The sequence below is a fragment of the Salmo salar genome, chromosome 06 (genome assembly GCF_965601325.2).
Source record: "Salmo salar chromosome 06, fSalSal1, whole genome shotgun sequence".
NCBI classification, from domain to species: Eukaryota; Metazoa; Chordata; class Actinopteri; order Salmoniformes; family Salmonidae; genus Salmo; species Salmo salar.
Genome location: NC_138296.1, coordinates 95153750 through 95173680, shown reverse-complemented (window position 1 = coordinate 95173680; position 19931 = coordinate 95153750). Strand labels below are relative to the sequence as shown.

The following is a 19931-nucleotide window of genomic DNA, read 5'->3' as shown; positions in this document are numbered from 1 at the left end:
TTCATAACTGACAAATGTTCTGTTTCCATCAGCCCTGTCATTATATTGTTTTTTCCAACATGTACATCACTTGCATAAAAAGGTCAGATGGAAACCTGGGGCCGAGTAAAACTTCACCTCTTCCCCTCTGGTTTGATCCAGGTCCTTGCTATCCGGAATCTTTAGGTATGTCCCTACCCCCCATTGAAGTTTACATTTAAAATGGTTAAGGTTAGGGTTAACGTTGAGGGTATGGAAGTCCCAAGGATTCCAGATTGCACTGCAATTTGATAGGTAAAGGTATTTGTATAACGGCGTCTTGTCGCCACCTCGTGTTGTAAAACACCATTTACACTTCACTCAGGTAAAAAAACTTAAAAACATAAATATGTTATTAGAAGAGAGAAAAATGATGTAGACAGCTAAATGACATTCAAAGTATTATGAATCAACAGTGTGCATTTAGTTCTCGACAGAGATGAAAAGTTAGTAACATTTTATACAGGCACTTTTAGAGCACCTTCGCGGACTTCCGTCAACGTGTTTAAAGACCCCATCATGTCCATGCTTGCAGAACGTAAGTGCTACTTCGATTATTTGTTATTTTTTTAGCCAAAATGTTGTGGTTCATACATTAGAGAAACAAAAATACTTGTGTGTGTCATGTTGTCTGAAGAAGTCAACATCGATTTAGTGCAAGTTATGTATTTAAAGGTGCCTCGGTTCGAAAGTCAGTCGAGCTAGGTAGCATAATGCTAACCACAATCACATTTACCGGTAACTAGCAAGTTACTAGTCAACCTCAACTACCTAAACAAGTTGAGTGCAACCTAAGTTAATAAATAACGTTTTTGTTTTTTTTTAGGGCCAAATGTGTTGGTATATTTAAGGTGTCTTATCTCATTTCTGATCATTGCCAATGTGATTAGTTATATAATATTGAGACCTTTTGATAGACAGTTAACGTTACTCAGCCAGCTAACTAGTTCTGGTCGAGGATGTTGCGTTTTTCCCCGATTTTGTTTAGTTAATGGTTTTAATATACTATCGTTACTCGCCGAAGTAAATATCATACTTGAGTGCTGACTAACTTGTCTTTTATGTGTAAGTTGCAATTTCTCAAGTACAAGTGGTCAAAAGCAGTTTGTTTCGGGTTTACCTCTAAACTACCCCTGGTTTATGAGAATGCATCGGATGATAACATTAGTGGGCAAACGCATGAACCAGATCTACAAGCCAGACAGATTCACTATCTTATACGATACCTACCGCCGTTGTGTCCTTAATAATAACCAAGGCATTTTAATCCTAACTGCTCCCAGCCCTGTGACGTGTGTTGTCAGGTTGGGTACTGTGACAGCCTAAAACCAATAAAGTAGGTATTGTATTTTATTCTAATACGGTTTGTTGTTTTTTTAGCCCGGAGAAAACAGAAGTGGTCTGTTGACCCGCGGAACAGCGCGTGGAGTAAAGATGAGTCCAAGTTCGGCCAGAAGATGTTGGAGAGAATGGGCTGGTCCAAGGGAAAGGTACTGTGGGGGTTTGTCTTAGTCAAAAACCACTGATAAACTAACAGTATACTAGTGAAGGTATGTCACTGAAGCTCTATCTCAAGACAATTCGTCTTCCTGGGCTTCCTCCTTGCATCCTCTCTCCTCGCCTCCTTTTGCAACTGTATTGGAGGAGAAGGTCCAAAGGTCCCTCCCTCTCCAATGCGTTTGGAAAAGGAGACGAGGAGAGAGAAAATTCGAGGCGATAGAAATTGAAGAGCCTGTATCTAACTGTTTTGGCGCCATTCGGAATGACACGTTCGTCTGTCTCTACCAGGGCCTGGGGAGAACCGAGCAGGGCTCCACAGAACACGTCAAAGTCAAAGTGAAGAACAACCAGCTAGGGCTGGGAACCACTGCTAGCCACGAGGTGAGGGGACAACTGGGTTGTGTTTCATTAAGGCACACTGTCAACAAGTGTTTGTTATTGGTGAAGTTTAGGATTTTATTAATTAGTGCACATTGTAGAAAATGATCAAGTTCCTTTCCTGTTTCAGTCAGTTTTTTTTCTTCTTTTGGTTTCTAGTTGATACGACTCAGAATACTCAAGACTGCAGTGATGTACAGTGTTTTTCTTTTACCAAGGAATGTGACCTCCCAAGTTGTTATGTCCCTAGTTTTGATCTAATTCGTTCTGTTTCCAGGACAACTGGATCGCCCATCAGGATGACTTTAACCAGCTGCTGGCGGACCTCAACAACTGCCATGGTCAAAACACTGCCAATGGTAAAGACGCAGACAGAAGGACAGAATAATTCATATACAACGTGCATTACTCTGTGCATAAACTCACTCCTCATATATGCATGACTCGCCCACTAGGTGGTGCTGTTGTACCATTCAGGGGAAAGTAGTGGCACACTAAATAAAATTGTATTGATCGAACACATTTAGCAGATGTGATTGCAGTTGTAGCAAAATTCTTGTGTTCCTGAGCGCCAACAGTGCAGTAATATCTAACAATTCACAACAATTAAGAAGTATATCAATATTAGGACTAGTGATGTCAGAGTCCAGAGAAAGTGTATGTGTTGGACTGTATAGACATTATGGACAGGATGTAGATAGAAAATGTAGTATATCTGTAGGATAGGATAGTGTATGTACAGCAATAGTTGACTAAGATGGCCTTGACTAGAATACATTATATACTTATGGCACTGCATCTCAGTGCTAGAGGGCTCCCGAGTGGTGCAGCGGTCTAAGGTGGTGCAGCGGACTAAGGCACTGCATCTCAGTGCTAGAGGGCTCCCGAGTGGTGCAGCGGTCTAAGCTGGTGCAGCGGTCTAAGGCACTGCATCTCAGTGCTAGAGGGCTCCCGAGTGGTGCAGCGGTCTAAGGTGGTGCAGCGGTCTAAGGCACTGCATCTCAGTGCTAGAAGTGTCACTACAGACCCTGATAAGATTCCAGGATGTATCACATAGGACGGTGCACAATTGGCCCAGCGTCGTCCGGGTTTGGCCTGGGTAGGCCGTCATTGTAAATAAGAATTTGTTAACTGACTTGCCAATTTAAGAAAAAGATTTTTAAAAATGGGGAGTAGTTACAGGGGAGAGGGGGGATGAATGAGCCAATTGGAAGCTGGGGATGATTTGGTGGCCATGATGGTGCGGCAGGTGGTTAGAGCGTTGGGCCAGTAACCGAAAGGTTGCTAGATCGAATCCCCGAGCTGACAAGGGTAAAAATCTGCCGTTCTGCCCCTGAACAAGGTAGTTAACCCCACTGTTCCTAGGCCGTCGTTGTAAATCAGAATTTGTTCTTATTAACTGACTTGCCTGGTTAAATAACAAAATGGTATGAGGTCCAGATTGGGAATTTAGCTAGGACACTCTCCATGGGATCTTTAGTGATCACAGAGAAACCAGAACACCCGTTTAACGTCTCATCCGAAACATGGCACCCTACACAGGGCAATGTCCCCAATCACTGCCCTGGGGCATTGGGATATTTCATTTTAGACCAGTGGAAATAGTATCTCCTACTGGCTGTGCAACACCACTTCCAGCAGCATCTGGTTTCCCATCCAGGGACCAACCCTGCTTAGCTTCAGAGGCAAGCCAACAGTGGGATGCAGGGGTCATATACTGCTGGAAAAGTGGCCAGTGTTCCATGATTATGTACATGGGGGTGCTACTGTACACTAGGGGGTGCTACTGTACCATTCACTGGGAGGTATTAGCCCACTAGGGGGTGCTATTGTACACTAGGGAGTGCTACTGTACCATTCACGGAAAGGTAGTTGAGGCTAAATGCTGCTGTTAGACAATGGGGGTTATTGATTTTCAATCCACTTTTAACTGGTGAATTGGGAGGGTTGGATGGAAAGAGTGAGCTTGAGATTGTAGATTCCTTGGCACATGTTTACACCATTCATAACATAAAATAGATAATGTAAGCCATATTTAACAGACATGTGTATCTAAAGCTATGTACAGAAGCTAGTGTAGTTATGGTTGGTTAGACGAGCTAGAATGGTGGGGCAAAATGTAGATTTCCGCCTAAATAGACATACCCAAACATTATTTATTTTTCATGAGATGGCCATAAACAGCTGTTTATGGCATGTAGTTTTATAAAGGTCTGGAACTTTCTGCTAAGAAGAGTTGTAAATTGCCGAGGTGTCGTCACTTGTGAGGACAAGTATACAGTACAAATATTATGAAAATATATATATATTTTTTTAAATCATAAGATTTTTTTTCTCTCCCCTACTCAACAAAAGTGGCAATAGGGCTTGAAATGACAAATGCTTATATAGTTAGTGACAGTACAATATTGGCACTTTTTCATATAGTGACAACAGAGAAGAAAATTCTGTACGTCCACTGAGCGGCACAGAAACACCATTTTAAATGTCCGCGAACTCATTACAAATACAGCTTTAAGCACAAAGTGCTTTCGTACGTATGTGACCAAGAGAAAGTGGTTTTGTTTCAATCCCATACAAAATAAGTGTATTTTTTTTTTGTTCTTGTTGTGATAGCTCTAAATCTGATTGAGAACATCACAGTAAGATTTAACTACTGTACTCCTCTGTTTTCATATGCATTTTGCAAGCGCAAGCTGTGAGTTTCAGAGCAGACAGATGGGTCTTTCTGGCATTTATAAAGAAAGGGACTCTACGATGTTCAGAACACTAAAATGTCATTCAGGACCGATTCAGAACCTCCCAACGCCCCCTCCCTCCCCATGTAGGAGACATGACATCTAAGAGGTTAAAGGTTTTGATTGTTGTCGTCTTGTTTTTAGAAGCCCCATCAGAGGAGAAACAACAGGAGAAGTCCTTCAGCCTGGAGGAGAAGTCAAAGACGTCCAGGAAGAGGGTCCACTACATGAAGTTCACCAAAGGTTTTTATTAGATGTTTTATTTAACCAGAGGAGTCACTTTGAGACGGGCATGGCTGCATCTGAAAAGGCATCGTAGTGAAAACACTAATAGAGTGGCGTTTTGACAGCCGTTGTTTCACTTCCCTATAGGGCCCTGATCAAACGTAGTGCACTATGTAGGGAATAGGGTGCCATAGGGCACTGATCAAAAGTAGTGCACTATATAGGGAATATGGTGCCATAGGGCCCTGATCAAAAGTAGTGCACTATATAGGGAATATGGTGCCACATTTTGCAGCTGTAAAGCACATTTTCTTGCATTTCTATACATTTTGTCATCTCTAATGTGTATTCATGTGATATGAGTGACTCAAACATTACTATAAAAAGTTATGGGCTAAAAAACCTAGCAAAAAAGTTAGGTGACATGGGAAAGTTGATCTGGACATTTCTGACAGTTATACAGCGCATTCAGAAAGTATTCAGACCCCTTGACTTTTTATACATTTTGTTACATTACAACCTTATTCTAAAATTGATTAAATTCCCCCCCCCCCCCCCCCAATCTATACACAATACCCCATAATGACAAAGAAAAAATCTTTTTTTCTTAACATTTCAGCAAATTAATTAAACTGAAATGACATTTACCTAAGTTTTCAGACCCTTTACTCAGTACTTTGAAGCACCTTTGGCAGCAATTACAGCCTCGAGTCTTCTTGGGTATGATGCTACAAGCTTGGCACACCTGTATTTGGGGAGTTTCTCCCATTCTTCTCTGCAGATCCTCTCAAGCTCTGTTAGGTTGGATGGGAAGCTTCGCTGCACAGCTATTTTCGGGTCAGAAATGTTTTGGTACTCATCCCCAGATCTGTGCCTCGACACAATCCTGTCTCGGAGCTCTACGGACAATTCCTTCGACCTCATGGCTTGGTTTTTGCTCTGACATGCACTGTCAACTGTGGGACCTTATATAGACAGGTGTGTGCCTTTCCAAATCATGTCCAATCAATTGAATTTACCACAGGTGGACTCCGATCAAGTTGTAGAAATATCTCAAGGGTGATCAATGGAAACGGGATGCAGTGAGTGAGGGAGATAAGTGTTTCCAGTTTCAGAGATTTGAACGGGGGCCCGAAGCTTAACGTTACATCCCTACATATTATTCTGACATTAACACAATTTCCAAACGTGTCCAGGCCTAGTTTTCCAGAAAGTTATTTATCTGGTCTTTTCCTTTCGTGTTGGACTAAATACATAGAAATATAATGAATAGAATGGACAAATCATTGACTTGAATGTTCTATTCATTCCATTTCTTTGCATTTAACCCTATCCGATAGCCAAAATACGAAAAGATAACTTTTAAAAGTTTTCTTTCACCAGGTAAGTTGACTGAGAACACGTTCTCATTTACAGCAACGACCTGGGGAATAGTTACAGGGGAGAGGAGGATGAATGAGCCAATTGTAAGCTGGGGATGATTAGGTGATGGTATGAGGGACAGCTTTGGAATTTAGCCAGGACACCGGGGTTAACAGCCTTAAGATAAGTGCCATGAGATATTTTAGTGACCACAGAGGGTCAGGACACCTGTTTTAACATCCCATCCGAAAGACATCACCCTACACAGGGCAGTGTCCCCAATCACTGCCCTGGGGCATTGGGGTATTGTTTTAGACCAGAGGAAAGAGTGCCTCCTACTGGCCCTCCAACACCACTTCCAGCAGCAGCTGGTCTCCCATTCAGGGACTGACCAGGACCAACCCTGCTTAGCTTCAGAAGCAAGCCAGTAGTGGGATGCAGGGTGGTAACTTAAACTGATCAGATATCCCAAAAGATGAAGGCAGGTTCTCAGAAGAATGACAACTCGCATTTCTTAACAGTCCGACCTTTAAAAAAATAGTTTTTGTATTTATTTATCAGACTAAAACATTGATAACATCAGAACACTGTTTTGAGCCCCTGCCAAGGAGGTTGAGAGCTGGGGGCTGCAGGGGGGCTGGAGGGGGCTGGTGGGACTGGTGGGGGGCTGGCGGGGTGGGGGGGACGTTTTATTGAAGTAGTGAAAGAGCAGAGGCACGTTTGCGTGGGGATAAAAAGACCAAACAGCTAAGATAAATAAACGTCTGCTGGACCTGCCACTACCACGCCTCTGGGTTCCCAGCGGGTTTCCAGGCTCAAAGCCTTCAGGAGCAACTAGCCCCCCCCCCCAGGTCCCAGTCCAGTCATGTTCCTACAGCTACCTCCCCCCCCAACCATCTCAGGCCCCAGTCCAGTCATGTTCCCACAGCTACCCCCCCCCCCCCCGTCTCAGGCCCCAGTCCAGTCATGTTCCTACAGCTACCTCCTCTCTCTCTCTCCTCCCGTCTCGGGTCCCAGTCCAGTCATGTTCCTACAGCTACCCTCCCGTCCCGTCTCAGACCCCAGTCCAGTCATGTTCCTACAGCTACCTCCCCTCTCCCCCCCCCGTCTCAGGCCCCAGTCCAGTCATGTTCCTACAGCTACCTCCCCTCTCCTCCCCCCCCCCCGTCTCAGACCCCAGTCCAGTCATGTTCCTACAGCTACCTCCCCTCTCCTCCCCCCCCCCCGTCTCAGACCCCAGTCCAGTCATGTTCCTACAGCTACCTCCCCTCTCCTCCCCCCCCCCCCGTCTCAGACCCCAGTCCAGTCATGTTCCTACAGCTACCTCCCCTCTCCCCCCCCCCCCTCCCGTCTCAGACCCCAGACCAGTCATGTTCCTACAGCTACCTCCCCTCTCCTCCCCTCTCCTCCCCCCCCCCTCCCGTCTCAGACCCCAGACCAGTCATGTTCCTACAGCTACCTCCCCCCCCTCTCCCGTCTCAGACCCCAGTCCAGTCATGTTCCTACAGCTACCTCCTCTCTCTCTCTAACCCCGTCCCCGTCCAGTCATGTTCCTACAGCTACCTCCTCTCTCTCTCTAACCCCGTCCCCGTCCAGTCATGTTCCTACAGCTACCCCCTCTCTCTCTCTAACCCCGTCCCCGTCCAGTCATGTTCCTCCAGCTACCTCCTCTCTCTCTCTAACCCCGTCCCAGTCCAGTCATGTTCCTCCAGCTACCTCCTCTCTCTCTCTAACCCCGTCCCAGTCCAGTCATGTTCCTCCAGCTACCTCCTCTCTCTCTCTAACCCCGTCCCAGTCCAGTCATGTTCCTACAGCTACCTCCTCTCTCTCTCTAACCCCGTCCCAGTCCAGTCATGTTCCTACAGCTACCTCCTCTCTCTCTCTAACCCCGTCCCAGTCCAGTCATGTTCCTACAGCTACCTCCTCTCTCTCTCTAACCCCGTCCCAGTCCAGTCATGTTCCTACAGCTACCTCCTCTCTTTCTCTAACCCCGTCCCAGTCCAGTCATGTTCCTACAGCTGTTTCCTCTTCCTCCAGCAGGCTACTGATAACACTGGTTATTTATTGCTTTAAACCTTGTCCCTCTCCTGTCCTGGCTTTCAAAGCCTCCATCAGGCCTGCTCTCAACACACACACACACACACACACCTAAACACTCCTGTGAGCGTGTCTGCGAGTGCCAGTGCGAGCGTGTCTGCAGACCAGCTAAGCTAGTTCGCAACGATGCTGGTCCCAGATTTCTGACAACATTGTCTAAACCTGTATATATATATTTTTTTCTCTCGACCTAGATCCACGCCAGGAAGTTAAAAGCAGGAAGTGTGTACCCTTCAATCTGTGCTGTGATTTTTGTTCAGTCAGCTCAAATGACACTACAAAATAATACATTCCATTGAACGAGCCGCATCATTTGATTGAACATTCCAAATGACCATGGAAATTGTTGCATCACAATACCAGGCAGCCATTGTGAGTGGACCCATCACTTTACCAGTCCAATTGCCACGGTTAGAGCTAGGTCGCTAATATACAGGTTAAGACAATGTTGTCACAAATCTGGGACCAGCACCGTCGATAACTAGTTTGTTCCTCTAAGAATAAAAAATGCAGAGGGTAGCAGTGCATCATCTTTTTTAAGCAGAATATTTGTATGATTAGCATATGAAAGACTTGCAATTCGATTGCTGGACTATCGAAGCCATCCATCCAACCTATTTTATTTAGATCCGGCAGTTCCCGCCGCTCTAGCCGCCGGGCTACCCGCCGGGCTGCCCGCCGCTCTAAGAGAGAAGAGATGGACAGACAATGATTTTTATTTTTTATAAACCAAATTGATTATATTCTCATTCATAATTATCAAGACATTAGGAGAGTATCAAAATAGTTTTAAAAGATGCCCTTTGACTTAAAGCTGAACCTCGGATAGATCTTTAATAGAATAGCCTACACAGTCAACTTAAAATGAGCTATTCTGTTCTTTTGTAATGGCCTACATTTTCCCTATTATAATGGAACGACATAGGTCCAATGGATTTTGTAATGTTGTCCTATATTACATTTACTTAAGACTGTTAAAATGTAGAGGAAATGGCAGACATTTTATAAAAACATTTGATCTCCGTGGTCCAAATTTTCATAATTTTTGTTTTACAGATGTTTTCTGTTGGTAGGCCTACCCATGTGTCTCGTCTCTGGGAAAGCCCGCTCACTGATGTCAATACCAAAGCTGATAATTTTGACTTGATTGAATTGGGAATTGTGTGAATAATGATGACTGAGGGCCCAGTAGAGCTTAACCCTTTAATCAGGGGCTGTTGTTATTTTGTTTGTCTCAATATAAATCACAATGGTTCCATTTTCTAATCATTTGACAGTCGGTTTTAACTGAAACGTCGGCCTTTTACCAGGTACATGTTTTTCCACTCCCTTTCTAAATGTTCAAACATCCATGGCAGGATCTATCGTTAGGCAGGTACTGCAGGTTGCCAAGGAAGTGTTATGGAATACCTAGTGGGTGCCAAGGTCACTGTCGATATGGAAACAGCTGAGTGCCAATCAGAGTGACTCCTGCCAAAAAAACAGATTAGCCAATCACCGTGCCTTTAAACCACTCAGCCAATCACCATGGGTTTACACCAAGACAGATGGACTAATCTGACAACTAGCAAATTAATGGCCGGATGACATGAGAAGCCTTTTATTTAACCAGGCAAGTCAGTTAATAAGAACAAATTCTGATTTACAACGACGGCCTAGGAACAGTGGGTTAACTGCCTTGTTCAGGGGCAGAACGGCAGATTTTTACCTTGTCAGCTCAGGGATTCGATCTAGAAACCTTGCGGTTACTGGCCCAACGCTCTAACCACTAGGATACCTCCCAAATGGCGTCTTAGTCCCGCTAACACCCTACTATAGGGAATAGGGTGCATTTAGGATGGAGCTCAGGTGCTGTCACATTTAACATGACGACCAGTGTGCTTCTGGAGAGGGTTGTGTTTTTAATAAGGACTTACTTTAATTCAGGTATTCCTTTCATTCTTCCACAGAATCCAGTAGGGCTGGGAATTTCCTGGGACCTTTACGATACTTAGGTGGCGATACGATATGTATTCCTATTCGATGATCCAAACATTATTGCTTACCATTTGTCTGCTGCAGTGGGACGAGAGCCATGAGAAAATGAATTGACAGTCATGGAAATAAAAGTGCTGAAAACTAATTGGCTTCCTATTTTAAAAAATAAACGTTATTTTTTTATTTTTTTAAATCCTCTGGCCTCCCATTTGTTTAGTCACCCTAATTCTGGCCTCCCATTTGTTTAGTCACCCTAATTCTGGCCTCCCATTTGTTTAGTCACCCTAATTCTGGCCTCCCATTTGTTTAGTCACCCTAATTCTGGCCTCCCATTTGTTTAGTCACCCTAATTCTGGCCTCCCATTTGTTTAGTCACCCTAATTCTGGCCTCCCATTTGTTTAGTCACCCTAATTCTGGCCTCCCATTTGTTTAGTCACCCTAATTCTGGCCTCCCATTTGTTTAGTCACCCTAATTCTGGCCTCCCATTTGTTTAGTCACCCTAATTCTGGCCTCCCATTTGTTTAGTCACCCTAATTCTGGCCTCCATTTGTTTAGTCACCCTAATTCTGGCCTCCATTTGTTTAGTCACCCTAATTCTGGCCTCCCATTGGTTTAGTCACCCTAATTCTGGCCTCCCATTGGTTTAGTCACCCTAATTCTGGCCTCCCATTGGTTTAGTCACCCTAATTCTGGCCTCCCATTGGTTTAGTCACCCTAATTCTGGCCTCCATTGGTTTAGTCACCCTAATTCTGGCCTCCATTTGTTTAGTCACCCTAATTCTGGCCTCCCATTTGTTTAGTCACCCTAATTCTGGCCTCCATTTGTTTAGTCACCCTAATTCTGGCCTCCCATTTGTTTAGTCACCCTAATTCTGGCCTCCCATTTGTTTAGTCACCCTAATTCTGGCCTCCCATTTGTTTAGTCACCCTAATTCTGGCCTCCCATTGGTTTAGTCACCCTAATTCTGGCCTCCCATTGGTTTAGTCACCCTAATTCTGGCCATCCTACAAGGTTAAAACTCCACTAACTGTTGAACGGATTATGATAAAGACATGAGGTTTGGACCATTTTGGTTTCCGTAGAAGATTAATTATAAACATTTTATTGGATGCGCATCAGTGGGGATTAAGGAGTATATGCAATGCTCACTGGGGGGGCGGAAGGTATACAGCGTATAGCCTCCACTACAACACTGTGTGTCTAAGTCAACGAGGCAGCCAGGCCAGGTGAGTCCAGGACACACAGCAGCAGGATGGATAGATTAAGTACTGCAGTTACTCTACATCAGCCGCCTCCACAGCCTTGACAGCTGATAAATGGTTGGAGAAATGTATAAAAGTGGGTTACTGGTTTATGCTGTGGGGTCGGACACACTGGGCTTGGAGCTGGGGTGCATCCTAAATGGCCTGCGCAGCGGGAGAGCTGGGTCTGGGCAGAGGAGAGGTGTGGCCACTGCCTTTCTCCACAAACGAAGGCCATCAATCCTGAACAAGGACAAGACATCAATAACAACAGACCAGAGAGATTGAAGCCAGGGCATGTAGTCATAAAGAATCTCCCAGTAGCCTGTGGGCTCAGATACACTGTGCCTGGAAGGAGGGGTAGAGGCTGAGTTAGTAGCAGAGATAAACTGGTACCTTTCTCCACAAACGAAACGAAGGCCATCGGTCCTGAACACTGGGTTGAATACTGAGGGAGAGCAGCTCAGCCAGGACAGGGCATCAACAACAGACCAGCAAGATAAGTTTTGCTACTCTAGGCAGCGTTAGCTAGCGCAAGTCGGATGTAACTGCGCCAAAACTCTGGTATTTTATTTCCATGAATGATCAATACTTGTTTGCGTGCTCTCTCGTCTCCCTGCCGCAGACCTATAGTGAACCATGTGTTTGGAACATCAAATTTAAAATCGCAGAAACGAATCACAATACATATAGAATCATGAGAATCACAATGCGTATAGAATCGCAGTGCATGTAGAATCGCAGTGCATGTAGAATCACAAGAATCGCAGTGCATGTAGAAGCACGAGAATCACAATGCATATAGAATCGCAGTGCATGTAGAATCACAAGAATCGCAGTGCATGTAGAATCACGAGCTAGAGCGGCGAAGGCAAAGGCCTACTTTACAAAGACACTAGAGTGTCACCTTGTCCAACAACTCAGTCCCACACCAGTGACCAAGACCTCGGCGTTAATCGATACCACAGACAAACATGATATCTTTAATTACCGTTTAGAGGTGTGAGGATCAACCCTCCAACTTTTGACTCTTGTACAACGTGTACGTGGTTGAAAATGGAAGATTTGGCCACTGATAAACAGCTAAACTCAGTGGCTGTACAGTAACATGCCACACATGAGGTCAAAGCTCAGGGTCTCCTCTTCACAGCTCCATAGGGGTTTTGACTCACCGCTTTTATGAACTTGAGCACCATGCGACAAGACGATGAACCCATTGCAAAAAAAAATATTGTTGACTAAATGAGGAAAATGCTATAAATTTAATAGGACTTCAAGTCTAAATCTTTCAGAATACACTTGAGGGTTGTAATAAATACTGCAGTGATGTCATACAAGCAAGCCAAACACCCGCTCAAATGTGCACTTCACATTTCCATATCATAAAACATGATGACGTGGCATCATACCCCGGGGTTATTCTGAGCAGAATGAGCCTGTTTTTCTACTGTGAAGAAAATTTGCAGCAGCACACACACACACACCTGAATGCCAGAAGAGGACTAGCCACCCCTCAGAGCCTGGTTCCTCTCTAGGTTTCTTCCTAGTTTCCAGCCTTTCTAGGGAGTTTTTCCTAGCCACCGTGCTTCTACACCTGCATTACTTGCTGTTTGGGGGTTTTAGGCTGGGTTTCTGTTACAGCACTTTGTGACATCAGTTGATGTAAGAAGGGCTATATAAATACATTTGATTGTGACCTTTTTCTATGCGCACCACAATTGTGATGTTTCCCGGAATTGTATTGTGAAAACCTGACATGGTCGTGTTTTATAACTTCGCTCGTCATGTTGGAAATGGAACAAGCTTTCAAATGATGCCCATCTGACCCAGATAGCAATTTATCCTCTTGACGGTCGCCTAGGATAGGGGGCGCCACAGCGCATTTTGAAAAAAATTCGTGCCCATTTTAAACGGCCTACTACTCAAACTCAGAAGCTAGGATATGCATATAATTAATACTTGTGGATAGAAAACACCCTAAAGTTTCTAAAACTGTTTGAATGGTGTCTGTGAGTATAACAGAACTCATATGGCAGTCAAAACCCCGAGACAGATCGAAACAGGAAGTGGAATTCTGAATTGCGAACTCAACTTCATCACGTTGCCTATTAATCACACCGTGAGCTATGGTTCATTGAGCACTTTCTATTGCTTCCACTAGATGTCGCCAGTCTTTACAAAGTGATTTGAGTCTCCTACTGTGAAAACTGAGAGAATGACACGCTGTGGAACGTGGTCACATGGAGAGGGCCATCACCATTATGACGCCGGTGCCCCTGGTTACCCTCCCCTTTCGAAATGTTTTGAAACACAATGCAATCGTCCCCCTCGAATCTTATTGGCTCTCTTGTTGAAAAACGCTCTGAAGATTTATGTTATACAACGTTTGACATGTTTGAACGAACCTAAATGGGAAAAAAATGCATTTTCTCGAAATGGCTGTCCCGCGGCCGACAGAGCATTTGGATCAGCCTTCAGACTCGCTAACAAGAACAAGCTCTTGGAACATAAAGGAGTAATATTTTCGAACGAAAATACATTTGTTGTGGACCTGGGATTCCTGGAAGTGCTTTCTGATGAAGACAACCAAAGGTAAGGGATTATTGACAATAGTATACAAGACTAGATGTGATATGCGATTGTTCCAAGATGGCGCTGACCTGTAACGTTAGCCTCCCCTTTCATCGCAAAGTATGATTACCCAGTAAAGTTAATTTTAAATCTGGCATTACAGGTGCTTTCAAGAGATATTCATCTATAAATCTTAGAATGACAATATTACATTTTAAAAATGTTTTCGAATAGTAATTTAGTCAATTGTAGCTCTGTTTCATCGGATGCATTTGAGGGAAAATAGTTAGTCAACGTTACGCACCGATGTAAAATGCTGTTTTTATATATAAATATGAACTTTATCGAACAAAAGAATGCATGTATTGTGTAACATGATGTCCTAGGTGTGTCATCTGATGAAGATTGTCAAAGGTTAGTGCTGCATTTAGCTGTTTTTTGATTATTTGTGATGCATGTGGTTGGTCGGAAAATGGCTATGTGGCTACTTTTACGATATACTCCTCTAACATAATCTAATGTTTTGCTTTTGCTGTAAAGCCTTTTTGAAATCGGACAACGTGGTTCGATTCAGGAGAAGTGTATCTATAAATTGACATTTTGTTATGCTAATGGCGATATGATTTTTCGCTGGATGTCCGTCCCGTACACAGGGGTTATACTGTTTTGGGATTTTATTTTATTTTTATTATTTAACCAGGTAAGCCAGTTGAGAACAAGTTCTCATTTACAACTGTGACCTGGCCAAGATAAAACAAAGCAGTGTGACAAAAACAACAACACAGAGTTACACATGGATAAACAAACGTACAGTCAATAACACTATAGAAAAATCTGTATACAGTGTGTTCAAATGAAGTAAGGAGTTAAGGCAATAAATAGGCGATAGTAGAGAACTAATTACAATTTAGCAAATTAACACTGGAGTGATAGATGTGCAGATGATGATGTGCAAGTAGAAATACTGGTGAGCAAAAAAGTAAATAAAAACAATATGGGGATGAGGTAGATTGGGTGGGCTATTTACAGATGGGCTATGTACAGCTACAGCGATCGGTAAGCTGCTCAGATAGCTGATGCTTAAAGTTAGTGAGAGATATGTCTCCAACTTCAGCGAATTTTGTATTTTTATTATTAATTAAAGTTTTTTGCAATTCGTTCGTCATTGGCAGCCGAGAACTGGAAGGAAAGGTGGCCAAAGTGGGTGTTGGCTTTGGGGATGACCAGTGAGCTATACCTGCTGGAGCACGTGCTACGGGTGGGTGTTGTTATCATGACAAGTGAGCTGAGATAAGGCGGGGCTTTACCTAGCATAGACTCATAGATGACCTGGAGCCAGTGGGTCTGGCGATGAATATGTAGCGAGGGCCAGCCGACTAGAGCATACAGGCCGCAGTGGTGGGTAGTATATGGGGCTTTGGTGACAAAACGGATGGCACTGTGATAGACAGCATCCAATTTGCTGAGTAGAGTATTGGAGGCTATTTTGTAGATGACATCGCCGAAGTCGAGGATCGGTAGGATAGTCAGTTTTACGAGGGTATGTTTGGCAGCATGAGTGAAGGATGCTTTGTTGTGAAATAGAAAGCCGATTCTAGATTTAATTTTGGATTGGAGATGTTTAATATGAGTCTGGAAGGAGAGTTTACAGTCTAACCAGACACCTAGGTATTTGTAGTTGTCCACATGTTCTAAGTCAGAACGGTCCAAAGTAGCGATGCTAGTCAGGCGGGCGGGTGCGGGCAGCGATCGGTTGAACAGCATGCATTTAGTTTTACTAGCGTTTTTAATAAATCTTCTTCGGGATAGGTGTCTCTTATCGACGGCGGTTATGATATCGTTTAGTACCATGAGCGTGGCTGAGGTGCACCCGTGACCAGCTCGGAAGCCGGATTGCACAGCGTAGAAGGTACGGTGGGATTGGAAATGGTCAGTATTTTGGTCAGTAAAAGACGGTGTTTGGTTTAGTTCCTCAACGGCCCAGCTAGGAGAAAAACGCCCCGACCGGTCCGTCTCTCCGTTCGACGCCCCGACCGGTCCGTCTCTCCGTTCGACGCCCCGACCGGTTCGACGCCCCGACCAATCCGTTTCTCCATTCGACTCCCCGACCGGTCCGTCTCTCCGTTCGACGCCCCGACGGTCCGTCTCTCCGTTCGACGCCCCGACCGGTTCATGCCCCGACCAATCCGTTTCTCCGTTCGACGCCCCGACCGGTCCGTCTCTCCGTTCGACGCCCCGACCGGTTCGACGCCCCGACCAATCCGTCTCTCCGTTCGACGCTCCGACCAGTCCGTCACCATAGGGGTCCTGAAATCCCATAGGGCTCATGTCAAATGTAGTGCGCTATATAGGGAATTGACTTAGGGTGCGATTTGCATGCCCAGTGAATACTTCAATAGAAGACCTGTGCATATATAGACCTGTTACTATAAAAGTAGCACCAGACAGACAGACGGGAAGACAGACGGGAAGGTAGGCAGACACAGGCAGGCATGCAGATAGGAAGGAAGGCAGGCATGCAGACAGGAAGGAAGGCAGGCATGCAGACAGGAAGGAAGGCAGGCATGCAGACAGGAAGGAAGGCAGGCATGCAGACAGGAAGGCAGGCAGGCAGGCATGCAGACAGGAAGGAAGGCAGGCGGCATGCAGACAGGAAGGAGGAAGGCAGGCATGCATGACGGAAGGAAGGAAGGCAGGCATGCAGACAGGAAGGAAGGAAGGAAGGAAGGCATGCAGACAGGAAGGAAGGAAGGCAGGCATGCAGACAGGAAGGAAGGCAGGCATGCAGACAGGAAGGAAGGCAGGCATGCAGACAGGAAGGAAGGCAGGCAGGCATGACAGGAAGGCAGGCAGGCAGGCAGACAGGAAGGCAGGCAGGCAGGCAGGACAGGAAGGCAGGCAGGCAGGCAGACAGGAAGGCAAGGCAGGCAGGCAGGCAGGACAGGAAGGCAAGGCAGGCAGGCATGACAGACAGGAAGGCAAGGCAGGCAGGCAGGCATGACAGGAAGGCAGGCAGGAAGGCAAAGGCAGACAGGACAGGTAGGCAGGCAGGCAGGCATGCAGACAGGAAGGCAGGCAGGCAGGCAGGCATGCAGACAGGAAGGCAGGCAGGCAGGCAGGCATGCAGACAGGAAGGCAGTATGGCAGGCATGCAGACAGGAAGGCAAGCAGACAGGCAGGAATGCAGGCATGCAGGCAGACAGACGGACAGGAAGGCATGCAGAAACAAAGGAAGACAGACAGGTAGGCAGACAGGCATGCATGCAGACAGGAAGGCATGCAGGCAGGCAGGCAGGCGGACAGGCAGGCATGCAGGCAGGCAGGCAGGCAGGCAGTGCATGCATGCAGACAGGCAGGCAGGCGGTCAGGCAGGCATGACAGGTAGGCAGGCATGCAGTCATGCAGGCAGGCAGGCGGACAGGAAGGCATGCAGGTAGGCAGGCATGCATGCAGACAGGAAGGCAGGCATGCAGACATGCGGGCGGACAGGAAGGCAGGCATGCGGGCGGTCAGGAAGGCAGGCATGCGGGCGGTCAGGAAGGCAGGCATGACAGGAAGGCAGGCAGACAGGAAGGCAGGCAGACAGACAGGAAGGCAGGCAGACAGACAGGAAGGCAGGCAGGCAGACAGACAGGAAGGCTAGGCAGGCAGGAAAAAAGGCTAGGCTGACAGGAAAAAAGGCAGCAACCTTTTCAACTTCAGATATAAACAGCTTAACTCTTCCTAATCCATTACCTAGCCTTAACATTAAGCTGGCAATGCTTCAGACCCCTGACGAGAGGACGCTTCCACAGGCAAGGAGGTGTGGCTCGATGTCTGGTTATTCTGGTTCGTCGTGGCGATCCAAACTGACTGAGCATCCCAAATAGCACCGTATTCTTTATGGGCCCTTGTCAAAGTAGTGCACTAAATAGACACAGCTTGATGTACCAGGACACCCCCTGGACAGGACACTAGTCTATCTTCTGTTTCTGTAGAGAGACAGCTTGATGTACCAGGACACCCCCTGGACAGGACACTAGTCTATATCCTGTTTCTGTAGTGAGACAGCTTGATGTACCAGTACACCCCCTGGACAGGACACTAGTCTGTCCCCTGTTTCTGTAGTGAGACAGCTTGATGTACAGTACACCCCCTGGACAGGACACTAGTCTATCTCCTGTTTCTGTAGTGAGGCAGCTTGATGTACCAGGACACCCCCTGGACAGGACACTAGTCTATCTCGTGTTTCTGTAGTGAGGCAGCTTGATGTACCAGGACACCCCCTGGACAGGACACTAGTCTATCTCCTGTTTCTGTAGTGAGGCAGCTTGATGTACCAGTACCATACCCGTCAAGCATCAATTCAAGCAGGCAGGTTCAGTATGGACCTATCACGTTTCAGAGAGGGGATGTTTTGTAGGAGGAGCATGTGGTCCAGCCAGTGACAGGAGAGCGTCCCTCAGGTGGCCATGGCAACACACTCGGGTCAACATTCCTGCTGCACATTCTAGCTGCTGTTAAGATGCGTGCGTGCGTGCGTGCGTGCGCGCGCGCTAACCGGCACTCGAGGATTGAGCCAACTAACAAGTAGTTAGGTAACACAGCCTCAATTCTTAATTACTAAACGTTTAAATGAAATCATTAACTAGTTGATCTCCACACTTGGCAAACTGTTCATCAGACAGGAGGAGGAGGAGGAGGAGGAGGGGTAAACTCAGGTGGTTTATCCGGGGTCAACGAGGTTGTTCTGAGGACTGAGAAGGAAAGGAAACAACAGCATGTTGGAGGAAAGGGAAGAATTGTGTGATAGTTCATCTATCTCTGTCTGAGAGTTAATGAGTTTCTTCTTTAAGTATCGGGGTGAAAGGACAACAGCAGTAATGGGCTGTCTGGGGGGTGGGGGACCCCCCCCCATGCTACATACAAAATGGCACCCTATTCCTTTTATAGTGCACTGGTTAAAATAGTTCTGGTCACACAATTAGAGTTCAGGTGAAAGGTAGTGCACTATATAGGGAATATGGTACTATAGTGGACGCATTCCCATCCCCAATCTGACCCCATCTTCATCCTGTATAGTGCACATCCCCAATCCCAATCTGACCCCCATCTTCATCCTGTATAGTGCACATCCCCAATCCCAATCTGACCCCCATCTTCATCCTGTATAGTGCACATCCCCAATCCCAATCTGACCCCCATCTTCATCCTGTATAGTGCACATCCCCAATCCCAATCTGACCCCTTATTCATCCTGTAGAGTGCACATTCCAATCCCAATCTGGCATCCCCAATCCCAATCTGACCCCCATCGTCATCCTGTATAGTGCACATCCCCAATCCCAATCTGACCCCCATCTTCATCCTGTATAGTGCACATCCCCAATCCCAATCTGACCCCATCTTCATCCTGTATAGTGCACATCCCCAATCCCAATCTGACCCCCATCTTCATCCTGTATAGTGCACATCCCCAATCCCAATCTGACCCCTTATTCATCCTGTAGAGTGCACATTCCCAATCCCAATCTGACCCCTTATTCATCCTGTATAGTGCACATCCCCAATCCCACGACCCCCTCTCCCGAGGCCCCCCATCCCTCTGCCCCATCCTCCGTATAGTGCACATCCCCAATCCCAATCTGACCCCATCTTCATCCTGTATAGTGCACATCCCCAATCCCAATCTGACCCCATCTTCATCCTGTATAGTGCACATCCCCAATCCCAATCTGACCCCATCTTCATCCTGTATAGTGCACATCCCCAATCCCAATCTGACCCCATCTTCATCCTGTATAGTGCACATCCCCAATCCCAATCTGACCCCCATCTTCAT

At 46.0% G+C, this 19931-nt stretch overlaps 1 protein-coding gene across 1 annotated transcript in view; it reads left to right on the top strand.

Annotated features, from left to right (window-relative positions):
- The first annotated feature begins 450 nt into the window (after positions 1–450).
- The window catches only part of pinx1 (PIN2 (TERF1) interacting telomerase inhibitor 1), a 54970-nt gene continuing 35489 nt past the window's right edge, over positions 451–19931 (top strand). Inside the window, exons 1-5 of the mRNA XM_045721185.2 lie at positions 451–556; positions 1399–1508; positions 1807–1899; positions 2174–2255; positions 4779–4877. Coding sequence (XP_045577141.2) covers positions 538–556; positions 1399–1508; positions 1807–1899; positions 2174–2255; positions 4779–4877 — 403 coding nt within the window. The 5' untranslated portion in view covers positions 451–537. The remainder of the gene's footprint in view (positions 557–1398; positions 1509–1806; positions 1900–2173; positions 2256–4778; positions 4878–19931) is intronic.